The following is a 19,060-nucleotide window of genomic DNA, read 5'->3' as shown; positions in this document are numbered from 1 at the left end:
TTGTCTCAAGTACTCAACAAGTAATCTGTAACCTAGATTCTTTGCTGAGTTAGTGTTAGAATTATCAATTGAATACAATTATTGAATTTCCAAAGCTCTTTGTTCAAGTCAAGTACTGGTAAAGGATCAATCCTAGGGCAACCCTTGAATTCTGAAAAGGAACCATTTTGCAACATATCCTTTTTTTTTCATGTTCACATCTCTGAAACTGGGGGGTGTGTGTCTTAAAAATTAACAAAGTGTTTTCTCTTGTCAATCCATTGGCATCTTTAAGATCTGATGAAATGTGACACATCCCCTGTTGTTCTTCCTGCATTTTCATGCAAAAGTCTCTTTTTCTAACTAATTTTTTCCCCCAGACTGCCTTACCACAATCAGTGAAATGCTTCCCAAGGACTCTGATCACACTTCAGTTGTATTAAGGAAGGTAATGCTTAAAAGAGAACAGTAAAAGCTAACCATAATTAAAAACATTGATAACTTAAGGTACGTATAAAAGGAGACTTGGAAAAACAGGCTAATTTATACGCGTTTGAAACTTGGACTTCAAATCTACCCTCTGGTCTCAGTGCACATGGATTCTTGTGATCTTATTTGACTCCAAGTCCCAGATAGGTTATATACATCAGCCAATTAGAAGACATATATGATAAACGAGTCAAATCCAGAACAGATGCTCAGATATAATCTTATGAGGGCAGGAGAAACTGGGAGGCATTCATCATTCTAGAGGTCACTGAAGCAGAATCACATCACTTGTGATGCCATCTTACGGTATCCAAACAAGTGAGTGTATTACACAATGCCGAAGGGCAGATGCTGGGTCACCACCCTAACCATTCCATGTGGGCTGCTCTGAGTTGGAGTCAAATATTCTGGGACTATCTCTTGAAGGAAGGCAAGTCTCAATCTGTGGCCCTCCTCCATTCCTTCTTTGAGATTAACTACATTTCCCCTAAGTTAACATGTCACTTCCCTGTTATCTGTGTCCAGTTAACTGCTTCAGGTTACCTTTGATCAGGGTAAACCAGTTACAACCCCACCTTCTCAAGGTAATAAATATTGCATCCATATCCCCCCCACCATTTTTCATGTATGGATATTAGTCATTGGTGGATAACTGAAATATAGGTGACTGGGCAGCCTCCTGAGCACTGCTTGGGGAATCATCAGTCATTGTTTAGAAAATCAGGGCTGCAATTAGGAGTTCATCGTATAGTAACTTCCACTCTAGTTATGTATTTCCAATCACGTTTCTCTCAACTGTTGCACAAGCTTCTTGTTTTAGCTTAACCCTTTGCGGTGTCCTAGCTCCACACCCCAAATGAATTATTTGTGCATATTTTAAGCCTGGTCATCCCAAACATACTCTCCAAGCCTTCTCAGAGTTCCAAAGAGTAAATTTAATCAGAGAAGTGAGAAAATGCAGAAAGAAAGGAAAACAGTCAAGCAAGACAAAATAACAATAGTTTAGCCATTAAATAAAGTCAAGGACCTATAGTTCCTCCTGAAGGGCTATAGATAATATTCTGAGCAACGTCCTTTGAGCTGTTTTGCAGATACTGAATCTGCCACCAGGTGGAAGAAGTTAACTGTATGCTGCCCACAAGCAATTAGACCCCAGAAAGGATGGAAACAGAAGATTGACAATGTTGACTCTCGATTAACTCACCACCAACCAATCAGAAGAATGTCCACGAGCTGATCATGCACCCCAGTCCCCCCTTCCTCACCCTTTTAAACTCTTTCCCTGAAAGCCATCAGGGAGTTTAGGCCTTTTGAGCACTAGCTGCTTGGACCCCTTGTTTGGTGCCCTACAATAAATGGTGCACTTCCTTCACAACCCAGTGTAAGTAGATTGGCTTTATTGTGCATGGGCAAGCAGACCCAAGTCTGGTTCAATAATGATGCTGCAAATACAAATGACTTTTTGGGGGTATATGAAATATTAAAACAAGTTGAGTCTGAAGAGAAAAATATCAGAACTCCCTCTCCTGACTCCTTTGTTTGGTTCAGAACATGGATGGTGAAGAAATTTAAGGAAATAAGAGAGGTTCAGTGTTGAGAGACAAATTAAATACATTTAAATATATTTCAACTTCATTTAACATGTTTCAACATGGTGTAGGTACCCTACTTGGCTTTAATTTGGTGGGGGTGTCATCTGAGATGGCAAGACCTGGAAGCACCCCAACAGACTAGCTGCACCCAGGAAAAAGAACTACTTATGTTCTTGAGCAGTTGCCTTGTGGGGAGGAGGGGGAGGGGTCCCACATCCTGTAGTGTGTGGGGTGTACTGCACGAGTAGCTCTTCTCCACGTTCTTGTGAGGCCACAGGCTGTAGTACGTGTGTGCAATAACAGATTTCCATGCCCACTATACCTCCAACCACCCCCTCAACCTAAAACTAACATATTGTATAACCAGAATTTGGAGAGGGCTACTCAGGGCTGGAAGGAAATAGGAAAACACAAGGCACGTGATTTGAAGAGAAGCCAAAGTTCCAATTTCTCAGAGAATGTGAACAAAGGAAACATGTTCTGCTTGGAGAAATATAAGGTTCTTGCACTTAAAAATGCTGGGTAGGGTATGTAGTTCTAGTAACACTGACTGAACAGCACAGTATAGACATTTTCACTCTACCCATCTGAGGAACAAGGGCAATCAATTCACTGTGTAGCATAACAAAGTGCTTGGTAGTTAAATACTTTAAATGATTTTCCAGTGAGGGAAGTTATCTGAATAACTCTTACTATATCCTGAGAATATAAAACTAGGAGTGATGTTAAAAATATTTAAGTCTTCAGAGTACAAGCATGCGATTGAAGACCTCATTTAATGGGGATCTTTCCTGTGGACCCGCTGGTGGATATGGAGGTTGGAGCTCTGGCTGAAGCCCTTCCCACACTTGCTGCACTCGTAGGGCTTCTCTCCAGTGTGGACTCTCTGGTGGATGAGGAGTTTGGAGCTCTGGCTGAATCCCTTCCCGCACTTGCCACAGTGATAGGGCTTCTCCCCAGTGTGGACTCTGAGGTGGATGCGGAGGTCTGAGCTCTGGCTGAAGCCCTTCCCACACTCATAGCACTGGTAAGGCTTCTCCCCCGTGTGTGAGCATCGGTGGATGTGAAGGTTTGAACTCTGACTGAAGCCCTTCCCACACTCTCCACACTTGTAGGGCCTCTCCCCCGTATGGATGCGCTGGTGGATGTGCAGGTTGGAGCGCTGACTGAAGCTCATACCACACTCCCCGCACTCATAGGGCTTCTCTCCAGTGTGCACTCGCTGGTGGATGTGCAGTTTGGAGCTCTGAGTAAAGCCCTTCCCGCACTTGTCACATTTGTAAGGCTTCTCGCCTGTGTGGACTGAGTGATGAATGAGCAGACTTGAACTCCTCGTGAAGCCCTTCCCACACTTGTCGCATTTATAAGGCTTCTCATCTGCATGGACTTCGCGGTGGATAAGGAGACTTGAGCTTCTCGTGAAGCCCTTCCCGCACTGATCACATCTGTAGGGCTTTTCTTCTGTGTGGTCCCTCTGATGAAGGACTAGCTCTGAGCGCTCACTGAAGTCCCTACCACACTGACTACATCTGTATAGTTTCTCAGCAGTGTGGATTTTCTCACCCGGGTGACCACCTGGGCTGGTGGTACGTATTTTCCCACAGTCATAATGGGTGCAGGGCTTCTCCTCTGCATGAGCTCTCTGATGACTACAACTGATCACCCATGACTTCCAACCACAAATGTCCTTGTGTTTACAGTCAAAGGGATCCAAGGATTCTTTCGACTGGCCAATCTGGCATATTGTCTCACCTCTGAATGAGGGCGAGACCACTTCTTTTACATCAGACACAAGTTTATTTTGAAGGTTCTCTGAACAATGGTCGATGGGAGGACTTTTGCTCTCTGAGATTTTCCTCTCAGTGCTTTCTTCAGTTACAAACAGAATTTTGCTTTCCTGAGGATCTTGGGGCTCATTCTTACAGAACGTCACTGAGTCCTGTGTGGCCATTTGGCTTGGGACTTTCAAAGACAAATATTCTTCACTTTCCATGTTTTTTAAATCATCACTCTGAAGAGTCACCAAACTGCTTTTGTTTTTGGAAATATGAGAAGATGCTTCTCCCCACTTTTGACAAGGGGGAACATCTAGTTCAGGGTTCCTGTACACTGAAGATTCACAATTTAATCCTGACTCCCAGTTATTGTACTGGACATCTCTTCCAATATTTGCCAGGAGGAAAGCTATTCAGGTAAGAGATAACCTAAGTCCTTTCTGTTGATTCTCCACAGAATTTTCATTCAAGTCTCCTAGGGAACAAAGAGAATTCAATGATAACAGACAAAGGGTAGATTTCAAGATTTCAGAACTGCAGTGCCTAAGGTAGCTAGCAAAAAGTTCAGTCTTGTCCGTATAGTCATGTCCTTTGGGTTAATGTCAGGATGGGACAGGGCATGGGTACACAAGGCAGAAATCTTGTCTCTGCTTTTAAGTAAAGCCAATAAAAGTATTCATATCCCAGCCCTGCAGATGGCTATGGATCCCACATCCTTGCCACATTTCATTTCACTTTACTTCATTTTAATTAAATTTGCATTTAATTGGTAATCTAATAGGTGCTGGGGATACAAAGAAGAAAATAGAAATCCTTTTGCTTGACACACTAGAGTCTACTGGGAAGAAGGACAAATAGGTCAACAATAATACCATGTAAGTGCTACCATAGATGCGTGCGCAGCCAGTCACGGGAGCACAGAGTAGGGGCATTCAGCTCAAACCTTGGGGAAGATTTCTGGGAGCAAATGTAAGGAAAAAAATAAAGTGACATGTGGAGAGAAAATATGACATGTTCAGAGGGCTTGGTGTGTACTCAGAGACTCCTCCGAGATGTAAAGCTATTAAAGGATTACAACTGGGAATGAAACTGACTTTGATTATAAACACCATCAAAAATGAGCAAGACTTTAAGGCAGAGAGAGAGAGCGCTGCTGTAGTGAATCAGAAGAAAAGTGGTAAGGAGGATAGTTACAGAGAGAAAGGGAGAGATTCATTCTAAATTACATGATGACTGATTAAACTCAAAAGGGAAAGGAGGCACCAAGCATGATCCTCAAGCTCCTTGAGTGACTTAGGTATGGGGGTACTATACCATAACATAGGAAATCAATCTCCAAGGCTGGAGTGGGGAAGGGTGACAGATAACAAACTCAGAATCTGACTTGTTTAATTTGTGGTGTTGGTGGAACATTCTTGCACTGTTCAGTAAGCAGTGAGATACATGGGTCTGGAACTCCTGGGAGAGAACTGTGCTAGGAATACAGATTTTAGACTTACTGTAGATGGTCCCTGACTTACGATGGCTTGACTTACAATTTTTCGACTTTATGGTGGTGTGAAAGCGATGTGCATTTAGTAGAAACAGTACTTTGAATTTTGATCTTTTCCTGGGCTAGCAATATGCTGGACAATACTCTCTCATGATGCTGGGCAATGGCAGCAGCCACAGCTCCAAGCAATATGCCTATAACCATTCTGTTTTTCATTTTCAGTATAGTATGCAATAAACTTCAGGAGATATTCAACACTATTATAAAATAGGCTTTGTGTTAGATGATTCTGCCCAACTGTAGGCTAATTTAAGTGTTCTGAGCATGATTAAGGTTACGCTAAGCTATGGTGTTTGGTAGATTAGGTGTATTAAATGCATTTTTGACTTAACACTATTTGCAATTTACAATGGGATTATGGGAATGTAACCCCATTGTAAGTCAAGGAAGATCTGTGGTATGTATGTTAGTCAAAACAATTAGCGTGAAGATCCTCATATTACACTGAAATGACAAAAAAACAAAACCAAAACCACAGTAGTCTTGGAAAAAAAAGAAAGGTTGTTATCACTAGAATGCTGGGGAACTCCTAGTGATAAAGAGCAGATGGATGAGGTCTAATGGAGAAAGTAGGAAAAAAACAAATGCACAGCTCAAATTATGTACAGAAAAAGCCTCCTAAAGAAGTAGGAGAAATTCTCAAGAAGTCCTAGAAATTCCAAGCTCAGAATCAACAATTATGAAGTAAGAGAGGTTTATTCTGGAAAGAGGTTTATCAAATCATGTTAAGCATTTCTAATGGCTCAACTAGTTGCTGCAGCACCACTCTCCCAATGACCCTCTTCCCCACAAAAAATGAAATACTGGGAGGCTAAAGGTAGCGGCCTCGTATAAAGCTTCAAAAACAAAATAAATTGTCCACCAAACAAGGACTCCTAATAGTATTATTTGGGCTGAAGAGGGAAGCAGAAGCTGAGGTAATGCCAAACCTGTAAAATGACAGGATTGAGGTACAAAAAGAAACAACTGACTCCACATGTACCCAGGATAAAGCCTCAAGAAAAGCTGTGAAGTGGAATTTCCGACAAGGAGGACACCCCAGAGCTGGAGACTGAAGCAGGGCATGTCCCAGATAACTTACTGGCCTGAACAGGTAACCTCAAAAAAAAAAAGGGTCTACATCACTCACCATCTGGATTCTTATTAGATCCATCCCAAGCCCAGTCAGCAGAGGTGTCCCCTGTAAGTAGAACACGCATGCACCAAAAAGGGTTGAGCATCAGCTGAGGATGTATACTCCAGTATCATACTGCGAACATAAGACTTTTTTTTGGGGGGGGGGGGAAGACAATTGAGAAAACATAAGGAGACAAAAAAAAAATGTAGAAAACTAACATCAATAGAGACACAAACTCAACAAACAGAGGAAATAGAATTTAAAAGGTTCATAATTAAAATCCCAGAGAAATCTGAGGGGATATCACATCTAAAAAAAAATGGGACAATCGGGCTTCCCTGGTGGCGCAGTGGTTGAGAGTCCGCCTGCCGATGCAGGGGACGCGGGTTCGTGCCCCAGTCTGGGAATGCTGCAGAGCTGCTGGGCCCGTGGGCCACGGCCGCTGAGCCTGCGTGTCTGGAGCCTGTGCTCCACAACGGGAGAGGCCACAACAGTGAGAGGCCCACATACCGCAAAAAAACAAACAAAAAAAAACGGGACAATCTAATAATAAAATATAAACACATTGCTATGAAGAATAATCAGAATTCTTCTAAATTAATGAAAGGATTGAAAAAGATGATAATCACAATATTTAAGATCTACTATGCTCATTTGAAGCACTCAGATACTGGTCGCATGATCTTATGTGAGAGGAACTATTAGGACACCCATTCTACACCAGAAGAAACCAAGGTGGAAATGATCAAGTAACTTGTGTCATAGCTACCAGGTGTCAGGCAGTCTGATTCTAAGGCCTGCAATCTAGATGGGCTGAAGAGCAAAACGAACATCCGGCTAAGGTGGAAGACTGAGGGGTACTCCTGGAATGAAGAGTAAAGGGTAGACAGATGCAAAGATAAAAGTTAAAGGCCCATCTTGTAGGAGTTCGATGAATATAGTGAAGGTAGAATGAAGGGAAAGAAATGATCAAAGAACTAACAGGAAAAAAATGTTTTCTAGAATTCAAGATTCAGAGGTCACTAAATGTGAAACCTCAGGACGTCAAGGAAAAAAAACCCAAACAAACCGAGAAAATGCTAAAAGCATCCAGACAGAAAAGCCAGGTTATGTGCAAATATAAATGAGAATTATATTGACAATGAACTACTAAACAGCAATACTGTATACCTCAAGTCAACTAAGCAATATCTTCTAATTTTGGAGGTAAAGTGATTGTGAAATTAGCATTCCATTCTATACCCAGCCAATCAAACATTTCAGTGGGAGGAACAGACACTTTGTCAGATAAGAAAGGATTTAAACAATTACTGAAACAATTATTCAGCAATGTACTGTAGCAAAAAATTTTTAAATTACTTTAAGAATAAGATGATATACAATAAATAGCAGTGAGCAAAGAAGTCAAGAAAACAGACAAGCTGAATCAATCGTTGATATATAAAAGAAAACAATACTTAACCAAATCAACCAAAACTCTGTAAAACAGAATGGAAAGGAAAAAAACCCAAATAAAATATATTTTAAAAAGCAAGTATTAGTTTTAGGAAAGGGAAAAAACAAACAAAAAAAAGAAACTGTAATCATATTATACTATTTGACTCTGCAGGAACAAGAATTATGAAGTCAAAGCAACTAAGCATTGATCACTGATGCGACTGACAAATTGTTGGAAAGATGGGCATGTTGGGAGAAATAATGTAAAAGAGCTAAATCTTCATCTATGACATAAAGAAGTCAATACAAAATATCAAATATTGATAAACTGAAAAAAATTGCAGTATACCATAATATAATAAATTCAAATTAAAACTATAATGAGGTGCCATTTTCTACCCGTTAACACTGGAAAAAACCCAAAGCATGGTGACACAGCTTGTAAGTGTAAATTGGTATCACCCTCCCCCCCAGAAGGACATTTTAACAATTATGTATCAAAGTCACAAATGCATGCACTCAGCAGTCCAGCTTGGGGGTTTTATTCTTCAGATTTCCTGGCACAGCTGTGAAGTGATACTTGCTCAAGATTTAGTCACTGCAGACAGTTTGTGACAGCAAATGACCAGAACCTGGGTAGAGTGGAGTCAGGGACATGAAAGAAAGTTTTCACTGTGCACCTTTTAATTTGTTTTTATTTTTATAGTATAACTTTAATCATTTAAAAACATTTAGTACATTTGCAAATCTTTTCTTTGCTACTCATGTATAATTTGTTTTCTGCCCTTCTCCAGCTTGTCCAAAATCCTCAGTGTACATTTTTTCCCGGCTTTTTTAGGCATAACTGCAAGTAACATTGTGCAATTTTAATGCTTCTTTTCTTAACCATGTGAGTGCATTTATTCTTTAAAAAAAGGAAAATAAGTAGCTGCATGAGCATATTTGTAAATATGAAGAAAAACACCATAAAGAACAAGTGAAAGGATTCAAACTGAGTGCTTTGAGAAGCCACTCTCTGGCATGAAGAGCAGCAGAGCAGGGAGACTGGTTTGTATTATAAGCCTTTCAATAGGATTTGTTTTACCTAGGTGAATGTATTACTTTTTGTGCACAGTTTGCAAAGTTTAAAAGTAGTGGCAAAAAGAAAAAGGAAAAAAATAACACTGAGAAAAGCTGTGCAGTTTGGAGCAGTTAAATCAGGGAGTGGGCTGAAGTTATTAAAGGCCAAAGGACACTGCTTCAATATCCCTGCTGTACAATACTTGGGAACGGCTGCAGAAATGACAGGTCTATGAAAATCAGTGGAGGAGGAACTGTATTAATGGTAGGTTTTATAAGCAGTAGTGAAATCTTGTGATAACTGTTTTTAAAAATATTTAAATATTATCAAGAATGAGTATGTAATAGTAGAAGACAATGCTGATGTAATGAGAAAAGGGGTCCTTTTACAGGGAGTTAATATGATGTAACAAAGATCTCTAAGACATGATGTAAAACACCCAGTTGAAAAATACATACAGTATAACCTCATAAAATTTTAACACGTATTTGTAAAATGCATACATGGAGAACACAGAAAAAGTGGATACACAAGCTATTATTAGTGATTTTACTTCATAATCTTCATCTGTGTTCTTTGAATTTTGTGATTTTTATATCTTACTTGCATGAAAAAATGTTGGAAAACTATGTTCAATTTTATATCAAAGAAAAAGGAAACCTAGAGCAGAGCTTGAAACTGTAAGCATAGATCCTACTTCACTTTTGCCTCTCTGCAAACCAGTCTATAAAGCAGTCCCAGTGATCCTGGGTAAATCAGTTCATACCATTTCATTGTTCTAATGGCTTCTCACTGAACTCAACACAAATTCACATTTTTTACCCATGCCTTTAATGCCATGAATGAGCCAGGCCACACTCTATTCTTCCCAGATGCTTCCTGTATTCTAGCCACACTCCTTCTTTTAGGTCTTCGGGTTTTCCCTCACACTATTCTCTTGCCTGGAATATTCTTCCCCTACCCAGTCACCTGTTTAATGCCCATTAATCCTTTGGAACTCAGTTTAAGTATCACTTCAGAAGCTTTCCTTGAAACTCTCAACAATACATACTTCACCCTTGTCCCATCCCATGCCTTCATTCTCTCAGAGCATAATTCTCTGTGCTTCATAGGACTTACTGAATTTATTTATAGTAACATACTGTGTTTACCATAATGTCTCTTTTACAAGACTGTAAGACATATTTCTTTGCTGCTAAACTCTACAGCAGTCAATTTTTAAATCTTGACTATGTACATATAGCAGAAGTATTAGGTACGTTGCTTTCCCTCCAGAAACCTGGCTGGAAACAAGAAAATAAATCAGACTTGCAGATCCAATGGTTAAAATAAAAGCATATAAAATAATATGTAATCAGGTCTGAGCCTGTGTGAGATATAAATTGAAAGTTCTAAGAAAAGAAGGAGGTCGAAAGGGAGGGGTAGTCAAAGATTTCACACAGGTAATGGAGTTCAAATAAAATCTTAATGGACAAAAGTAACCAGAAACCAGAGCACGGTAATCAAAGGTCCCAGAACAAGGAAGCATAGAGGACCTCAGGGAAACAGGCTTAGCTGGAAAGGAGGGTGACATTGGGGCAGCAAAGAATAATGCTCTATAGGTAAAAGTAGGGCATGAAGGGCTTTGAAAGCCAGGTGGGGAGTTTAGAGGCTTTACACCAGGAACTAAAGGTAATGGGCATGGAGAATTCTCCATTATATAATGATCTTCAACTTGCTCCAACTGAGAGAGCACATCTGAGAAACACACAGGGATTGGGTGACTGTGTGGGAAAAAAAAAAAAAAAAATTCAGTCCCAAACTCTGGCTTATAAGTGATGGACCAGGTATGGTTTCTTGGACAACTCAGTAAGGTTACCATTCTCCAATTCTTACCAAGTAAAGTTCTTTAGCTGCTTAGAATAATCAGAAACATCCTTTTCTGCCAAAAAGAAATTAGGAAACCGATTCCTGAATTACAGCTCCCGGGGCCCAAGCCCAAATGATATTTAAAATTGAAGAAACAGAGACTGCAGTGCACTGGTGTCCAGGTTCATGTTCTTACCCACTGAGACCAAGTGACTGTAGTTTTCCAGCATCACAGCTGTGTGCAGCTTCCTCTGAGCAGGGTCCAGCAACCCTACTCGTCCTCGGTGAAATCCAGAGAATCCTTGAAGGTTACTGGTTCCTAAAAGATTAAGCACATTCCTCCTCAACTGACAACCATCTGCACAAATGCCCCAGAAGGAAGGTGAGGTTGGGAGCACTGGAAGAGGGGAGAAGGGTACAGAGGAAGTGTGCAGTTCAAGGATCGGGGTGATCCAAGTTTGGATGGAAAACCTTTCCTTTCTCATCTCCTTTGCTACTTCCTTCCCAATACTTCCCCTCCTGCCCACAACTCACCCAAGCTCAAGCTATCCAACTACTGAATCTCTCCTTATCAGTGTCATATCATGGTCACTGCTGAGTTGTCCTTTCCGCCCCATTCCTACTGTTATCCTGACAACCTCAACACTCATGAGAACAAATTACCCAACACGCTAACCTCACATTTCTTAATCTCTCTCTCTCTCTTTTTTTTTTTGGCTGCGTTGGGTCTTCGTTGCTGCAGGCAGGCTTTCTCTAGTTGCAACGAGCGGGGGCTTCTCTTCATTGCAGTGTGCAGGCTTCTCATTGTGGTGGCTTCTCTTGTTGCAGAGCATGGGCTCTAGGCATGCAGGCTTCAGTAGTTGTGGCTCACAGGCTCTAGAGCGCAGGCTCAGTGGCCATGGCTCACGGGCCCAGCTGCTCCGTGGCATGTGGGATCTTCCCAGACCAGGGCTCGAACCCATGTGCCCTGCATCGGTAGGCGGATTCTTAACCACGGCGCCACCAGGGAAGTCCCTCTTAATCTCTTTAATGCCAATGATCTCTGCCTCAACAACCATAATTAGGGCCATTTCACTATTTGGACCACTGTTCTTTTGAAATATTAATATCTCAAAATTCACACCTTAAAAACATCTTCCTATTTTTTCTCCTCTTCCTCCTCCATGACATCTGCTTTATCAAGATCACCATCCTTTGATCCTTCCTCTTTTTTCCTCTCAGCCAAAGTACACTTCTGATCTCAATTTTTTCCCTAGTCATATAAATCATATGTCCTTTCTTCTTCTAAACTAAGTAGTTGACCATTCCTGGAAGAAATAAAAATAGCACATTTACACACAACCAAAAAATATTCTCCTTAGGTATTCCCATATACCTCTAGCCCTAACCTTTCTCCTCAACTCCAGGCTCCAATTTCCCACCTACATCTACACTTGGATGGCTAAAAGACACTTAAGACTCACCAAGCCCCAAACAGAATTCTTGCTCCCAACAATCTCCATCAGTATCTGGTCTTCCCTTGTTGTCCCCATTTTAGTAAAGACGCACCCAATTGCTCAAGCCAAAATCCTGGAAGTCATTTTGATTCTCTTCTCACTTCCTCATATTTTATCCATCACCAAGTCCTCTCAACTCTGCCTCTGAAACATATCTGAAGCTACCCATTTCTTTTCACCTTGCACTGTTATCATTACAAGTCCCAGCCTTCATTAACTTTCCACCTGCACTAACCTCCTAAATTTGTATCTCTTGCTCCCCCACGTGACGGATTTTCCACACAGCAGCCTGGGTGATCTTTCAAAACACATACCACTCAAGGCATGAAACTCCCCAAAGGCGTTTCTGTGGACACCGAGTAAAATCCAGGCTCTTCATCTTGGCCTGCAAGGCCTTGCAGGCTGGGGTCCTGTCAATTCTCCAATCTCAGCCTGAGTCCCTCCTCCCTCACAAGTCACCTGGCCCCTGTGACCACATCAAACTCATCCCACTTATGACCTTTGCACTGGCTATCCCCTCTGCCCAAAATGTTCTTTCTCTACATCATTCAGATCTCAGTCAAACCGCTGCCGCCTCAGAGAAGCATTTCCTTGACTGACTAATCCATGGGAGCATCCAGTAACCATCACTTCTCCCTGTTTTATTATCTTTGTACTTATGCCTTATCTCATTTTCTAATCTATACATTTTCTTTCTTGTTTACAGTCTGTCTCTCCCTACTAAGTTCCCCAAGAACAGAGGCTGCCTGATTTGTTCATGGCTGCATCCCCAAGGCCTCAAGCAGGGCCTGGCATGTAAAAAGAGTCCAAGTACTTATTTAGTTAACCTCACAGTGAGTCTGGTTCCCTCCAAGGTTCTATTGATGGAGCAACACTTCTTGAACTACCTCTGGTGAAGGACCAGTTTCTTTTAAGATTTTTCTAACATGTCACATATTTTTTTAAAATACATTTTCTAAAAAGTTACTAGAAAATAAGAATGCAGACATATAAAATACCAATGCCAATTTTTAAAATTAGATTCAACAGATATAAAATTTAAAAAAACTCTCAATTTCTGTCCTTATATCTTTTTTTTTTTTTTTTTTGCGGTATGTGGGCCTCTCACTGTTGTGGCCTCTCCCGTTGCGGAGCACAGGCTCCGGACGCGCAAGCTCAGCGGCCATGGCTCACGGGCCCAGCCGCTCCGTGGCATGTGGGATCTTCCCGGACTGGGGCATGAACCCATGTCCCCTGCATTGGCAGGCGGACTCTCAACCACTGCGCCACCAGGGAAGCCCTGTCCTTGTATCTTTATAGACTGGTAACAAGCAGTTTGTTGGCTGGCACCAGTCTGCAGGCCACACTCTGAAAAGCAGAGGATGGAATATACACAGAACTGAGAGCCAGTGAAGCCGAAAGCAGCGGTTCAACTTGGGGCCAGGGGAGTACCCAGTAACCTTCAGAAGTGCTGACACCATAAGCATCAGCCTGAAGGGGCACCACCCACACCCTCCTCAGGAAACTGAGGACAACCTGGTCCCCCGGCAGGAGCGACTCTACCCCACTAGTCAACAAAGGAGAAGCAGCTGTTTCCTCCCAGGCTCTCCTCTAAAGGTCACAGTCTCCACTGTGTCTGAGGAAGAGGGATGAGGTTGGACTAGAGAAGGCTGCAAGGCCCTGTGCAAAGGTGGGACAAAGAAGAAGCAGAAGCAGAGGCTGTGGCCTTAGAGGCGTAAACACACCTGTTAGGAAAACACGGCTGGGGAGTATCAGTAGATTAGCTACTCCTCTTTTGGACTTTTTCTTTTCAGAGACAACAGGTTTCTTTCTGTCCATGGCTAACCTCTCCTTGCACATTCTAGATGGAATCCTTCCTTCCCTTCTGAGATTCAAGTCCATCAATGATCTTCCTCCTATATTTTAATCCATCTTCCACCTTGTCATCTGAGATGTCTAAGACTCCTTTCCTACCTTGACCATAATCAAACCACTTCTTGTCAATTCTATCTCCTAAATCTCCCTCCAGCATGTTACTTCTTCTTATCTCTGCTCCTACTATTCTAGGAAAGGCCCTCATTTCTTAGCTAGGCCACAATAACTCTTTACCAAATCTTCAAAATACAAGTTTTGTCATGTTTCAATACAAGGATCAGACAGTCAAGAGTTATTAATTTTTTAAGATCCCACAGATAAAGTGGTAGGGAGAATTCCATGTTGAAAACAAAAAGGATATATTGATGGACTACCAACTTTGTAGTAGGCTGAAAATTCCAAGATGAGAAATGGTATGACAGTGGACCAAATTAGAGGACTCAGTGTGTCAGGGGAAAGGAAAAAGAGGAAACAGTGGTCTCGCTAAAGCAAGACAAAGTTGGAAATGAAAGAATCTGAATAATGAATAATCTCCCCAGGTACCAGTGGAGCTATTCAGTCACCCCAAGGTGGAACTTGTGCTTCCTGTGGGAGAATGGACTCAGTATCCTAAGGGCCAACCAAAGTATAAGGCTACAGGATAGTAGTTTCTGTACTAATGTAAATGTCAAACTCCTCGAAACTACATGTATCACATAGCTTAGCACTTCCTTTCCAGAGCCCACCCCTGCTAGATCCAACAATTTACTTAGGGGCAGGAAACAGTGATCCAGAAGGCAGTGATGGGCAGGAGCTGTCATCACCCTGGATTACCTGTAGTCATCCGAATGTCATGCTCTAGTCTAGAAGAGCCCTTTACATGTTGCTCCTGCCCTGACTTATATTTCTCCCATCGTCCCATCCATTTCAGTTTCAGGACAATCAACAACCTCCTTTCTGAAGCATAAGGATATGTTAAATTTCTCCTTCTCAAAGATTTCACAGTATCTTGCATATACCTCTACTATAGCTATTAAATTTGTCTCCCAAATTGGCTATAAGATTCTCAGGGATAGAGGCAACACTCAACTAATCTTTAAATCCTCAGCAACTAGCACAACTGGCTCAAAATCTAAATGGTAAATATTTATAAATTCACATTCAATTTAAATAATGAAATAAAACTTGAGATCATCAAACTCAGCACTCTCATTTTAAAGATGAGAAAACTAAGGTTCATAACTGTAAAGTGACTTATCCAAGGTCACAGAGGGAGAGTGGGGTTAAATGGGAGCCCTGCCTTTCAGCAGACTCAAAGACAACTCCTGGTACACAGAAAACAGTAAGTACTGGTGGAAATGAAGTCCTTTCTTTAAATTCAAAAAATTATTAACATATGCCAGAATCTCAAAATTTCACTATACTAGCAATCCCCAACTTCATCACCGTGAATAATCTTCATTAGGGAAGAGAAGGAAAATAAAAAGAGCACAGGGTTTTACTTATGTCAATCTTTGCTGACGTTCTCAATTATTTTCAAGGCACAGAGATGTCATGCTTTCAGTACCTTGAAGCAGCTTACTGTCCTCTAAACAAACCAATTTTTATAAGAGCTCATGCTGTTTTCCTATGGACGTGAGGATTGTTTTTGCCAAGCATGTAGAGAAGTATTTCACAATAAATGCAATAAATCTTTGGATGTACAAAAGGTCAAAGGGATAAAAAAGTGAAATTCTCCTTTTAGTATGTCTAGGGGAATGGTGCCTAGGAACCTTTAATTCTTAAAAGAACACCACAGATAATTCTGATGCACAGCCTGGTTGAGGAGCATTTCTGGGAGTGATATGGTAATTACGGTGTTGTTATGTAACAAATTTTCTCATGTCTTTAACTCATTCAGGTTTAATAAATGATTATTGGTAATGTGCATACCTTTTCTCATATACATCACCTGCTCATGAAGAAAAGCACCGTAGTTTTTTTTTTTTTTTTTTTTTTTTTATCGGTACGAGGGCCTCTCACTGTTGTGGCCTCTCCCGTTGCGGAGCACAGGCTCGGGACGCACAGGCTCCGCGGCATGTGGGATCTTCCTGGACCGGGGCACGAACCCGTGTCCCCTGCATTGGCAGGCGGACTCTCAACCACTGCGCCACCAGGGAAGCCCAGCACTGTAGTTTATAATTCTATTTGTTTTCCTGAGACCACTTGGCACTGGACTGAGCATGTAACAGCTTTGAATGACTTTCAATGTGCGTGAAATGCCTGGCAGGAAAAGACATGCTTTGAGAGACAGGACCAGACAAAGATGCTGTGTGGAGTCTTTCAATAAAAGAGCATAGCCCAGTGCTCTGGGGAGTGGGCCAAATTCATGGAAGCAGAGTGGTACACTGAAAACTGAGGTGGAATTTAAAGTCAGCAGATTATCTGTGCAGACTCTAGTGACATCATTTGATAGATATATGCTCTTAGTATCTTAATGTTCCTACACCCATATTTATAAAATAATGTATGTCTCATGCTGAAGTCGGACAATAAATAAAAAAACCACACAACCAAGACAGGACCTGACACCAGATACGCACTCAATTAATGCTGATGTCCTTCCCAAGAAAGAAAGGTTATTTACATTCTCAGAAAAGAGAAACCCCAACTCACCTGGAACTTGGTCATTTCCTCCTCTCAAGAAGGATAGATTCCTGTTAAAGTAGAGTTAGAGAAAGCGAAAAAACCATGAAAATCAAGTCCACCTTGCAGGACATAGACTAAACAGTCCAGCAAGACTGTAGGAAAAAAGTTAATCAGCTCCTGCTACCTTCACACACCCTCTCCTGGGGTGCCTTTCCTGTCTTTCCAAGCTGCACCTCCCTCGCATCTCTCCACTAGGCTTGGGACCAAACAGGCCAAGCCTCCCCCGCAAACCCATGAGGGTAAGAAACTCCCACTGGCCCCAGCAGCTCTAAGATGTGCCCGTTTCCCCAGGCTTTGCGATTTTTGCCCTAACGCTCTAGTTAGAGCAGTAGGAGCTCTCCGGTAGGATGTGTCTGTCGCCTCTCGGCAGAGATTTCGGCTGCCCGAGACGCCTGAAGGCCTGACTCGTTTCTGGGGTGCGGGGGCTCTGACGCAATCTCTTTTCAGCGAGGACAGGCCTGTGGGGACGGAAACTTCGGTCTCTCACAGGAGCCCCTCTCGGTCCCCTAACGTCCACCGAAATCCTCCTTCGAATAAGGCCAGTCACCGGCGCGGAAAAGGCCGGTGCGGCCAACTGCGAGGCTCCCAGGCCGGCCAAGGCCGGAGCTCAGGCAGGCGAGAGGAGGGCCTCTCGGAGCCGCGGGCGGCTTAGCGCTAGGGGCCGCCTGGTCTCAGGTGACCGTGGCCAGAACCGGCGAACGCAGCGGCTGCCGCGGCGAGCGGACACACGTGCGGCCCGTGCTCGCACCTCCGCCAAGATGCGCGCCCTCCCCCGGCCGCCCGCCAGGCTTCCGGGCCCCTTTGGCCCAGCGCCTCCCCCGCGGCACTCCCACAACTCGACAGCCAGACGCTTCTCTGCAGGCCGCGCGGATTGCGCGAGCGGCCATACCGCCCTCACCTCCCACGTGGAATCCGACACCTGGAAGCACAGGATTCGCTATACGGCCCCGCTCCGTCGCCTACAGCCCCGAACTACAAGTCCCAGAAAGCAGCGGGTGGGCCGCGCCCACTTCCGGCGTTGACCCTGAGGCTTCGCGAGGCGCTGAGCCCAAGGGTAGGGTTCCGTCCAACGCCGAGTGCTTTTCTCAGTTTGTGAGGCCTGCGACTAGGTCCTTCAGGTTGTTCTCCTGGTTTTTATTGCAAACGCGTAAGAATTATATTAGAAATGCCCATTAAAATGTTTTTCGTTTTGGTAAAGTGCTCCTGGGGGAAAAGAACGTAAATATAACGCGTAATTTCGCATTACCTTAAAAAATATTCTGGAGTGAGTGTCCCCTTCTCACCTCTGAAGTTCATTTGGCAAACATTATTTGAGGTCCTGCTATGTTCCAAGAACTGTTCAAGACACTTAAACAAAAAAAAAATCACTGTGGATGTTAAATTCTAGTGGCATTTCCCACTAGAGCAATACGTAATTATGATAAAAGGTATAGTGTGTTATAAGGTTATGTGTTATGGAAAAAGTGGAGTTGGGTCAGGGCATTGAGGGTGATGGTGCTGGGGTGTGTAGGTTGGGATATGCTTTGCAATTTTATTTGTATTTCTTTTTGGCTGTGTTGGGTCTTCGTTGCTGACCGCGGGCTTTCTGTAGTTGCAGTGAGCAGGGGCTACTCTTTATTGTGGTGCGTGCGCTTCTCATTGCGGTGGCTTCTCTTGTTGCAGAAGACGGGCTCTAGGCACGCGAGCTTCAGTAGTTGTGGCACGCAGGCTCAGTAGTTGTGGCTCGCTGGCTCTAGAGCGCGGGCTCAGTAGTTGTGGCGCATGGGCTAGTTGCTCCACAGCATGTGGGATCTTCCTGGACCAGGGCTCGAACCCGTGTGTTCCCTGCATTGGCAGGTGGATTCTTAACCATTGCGCCACGAGGGAAGTCGTTGCCTTGCAGTTTTAAACAGGGGATATTGAAACAAAGACTGAGGAGATGAGGGAATCAGTCCTGTGACACTCAGCAGTCAGAACTGTTTCTTAAACATACACAGACATAACTGTTTATACAAACAGATACACTTTTTAAACAAAAACGGGGTCATGCTGTGTATATACAGGCCTGCAGTTTGCTTTTTAAATTTTGATAGTACTGTGTATCACTGATTTACATAGAAACCTTGCTCACCGAGACCCTTTTAGTTGCTAATGCCTTTAAGGGAGTGGCACCAAAATTCTCCCCAGTGGCTTTTCCATTCACCCTTCACTGAGT

At 42.8% G+C, this 19,060-nt stretch overlaps 1 protein-coding gene across 2 annotated transcripts; it reads right to left on the bottom strand.

The window, feature by feature from the left end:
* Positions 1 to 1,390: 1,390 nt before the first annotated feature.
* Positions 1,391 to 17,599, bottom strand: ZNF239 (zinc finger protein 239). 2 transcript variants are annotated; one of them, XM_060126650.1, is made up of 3 exons: positions 16,834 to 17,599; positions 11,050 to 11,168; positions 1,391 to 4,310 (listed from the first exon to the last, which is right to left on the bottom strand). In XM_060126650.1, the coding sequence occupies exon 3, from the start codon at positions 4,051 to 4,053 to the stop codon at positions 2,836 to 2,838; it is 1,218 nt and encodes a 405-aa protein (XP_059982633.1). In that variant the 5' UTR covers positions 4,054 to 4,310; positions 11,050 to 11,168; positions 16,834 to 17,599; the 3' UTR covers positions 1,391 to 2,835. The 2 variants fall into 2 exon arrangements, with proteins under 2 accessions (XP_059982633.1, XP_059982634.1); XM_060126651.1 differs by lacking the exon at positions 11,050 to 11,168.
* Between the last annotated feature and the right edge of the window lie 1,461 nt (positions 17,600 to 19,060).

The sequence above is a fragment of the Lagenorhynchus albirostris genome, chromosome 16, assembly GCF_949774975.1.
Source record: "Lagenorhynchus albirostris chromosome 16, mLagAlb1.1, whole genome shotgun sequence".
NCBI classification, from domain to species: domain Eukaryota; kingdom Metazoa; phylum Chordata; class Mammalia; order Artiodactyla; family Delphinidae; genus Lagenorhynchus; species Lagenorhynchus albirostris.
The sequence above is the reverse complement of the archived record's forward strand: the minus strand, read 5'-3'. Positions and strand labels throughout refer to the sequence as shown.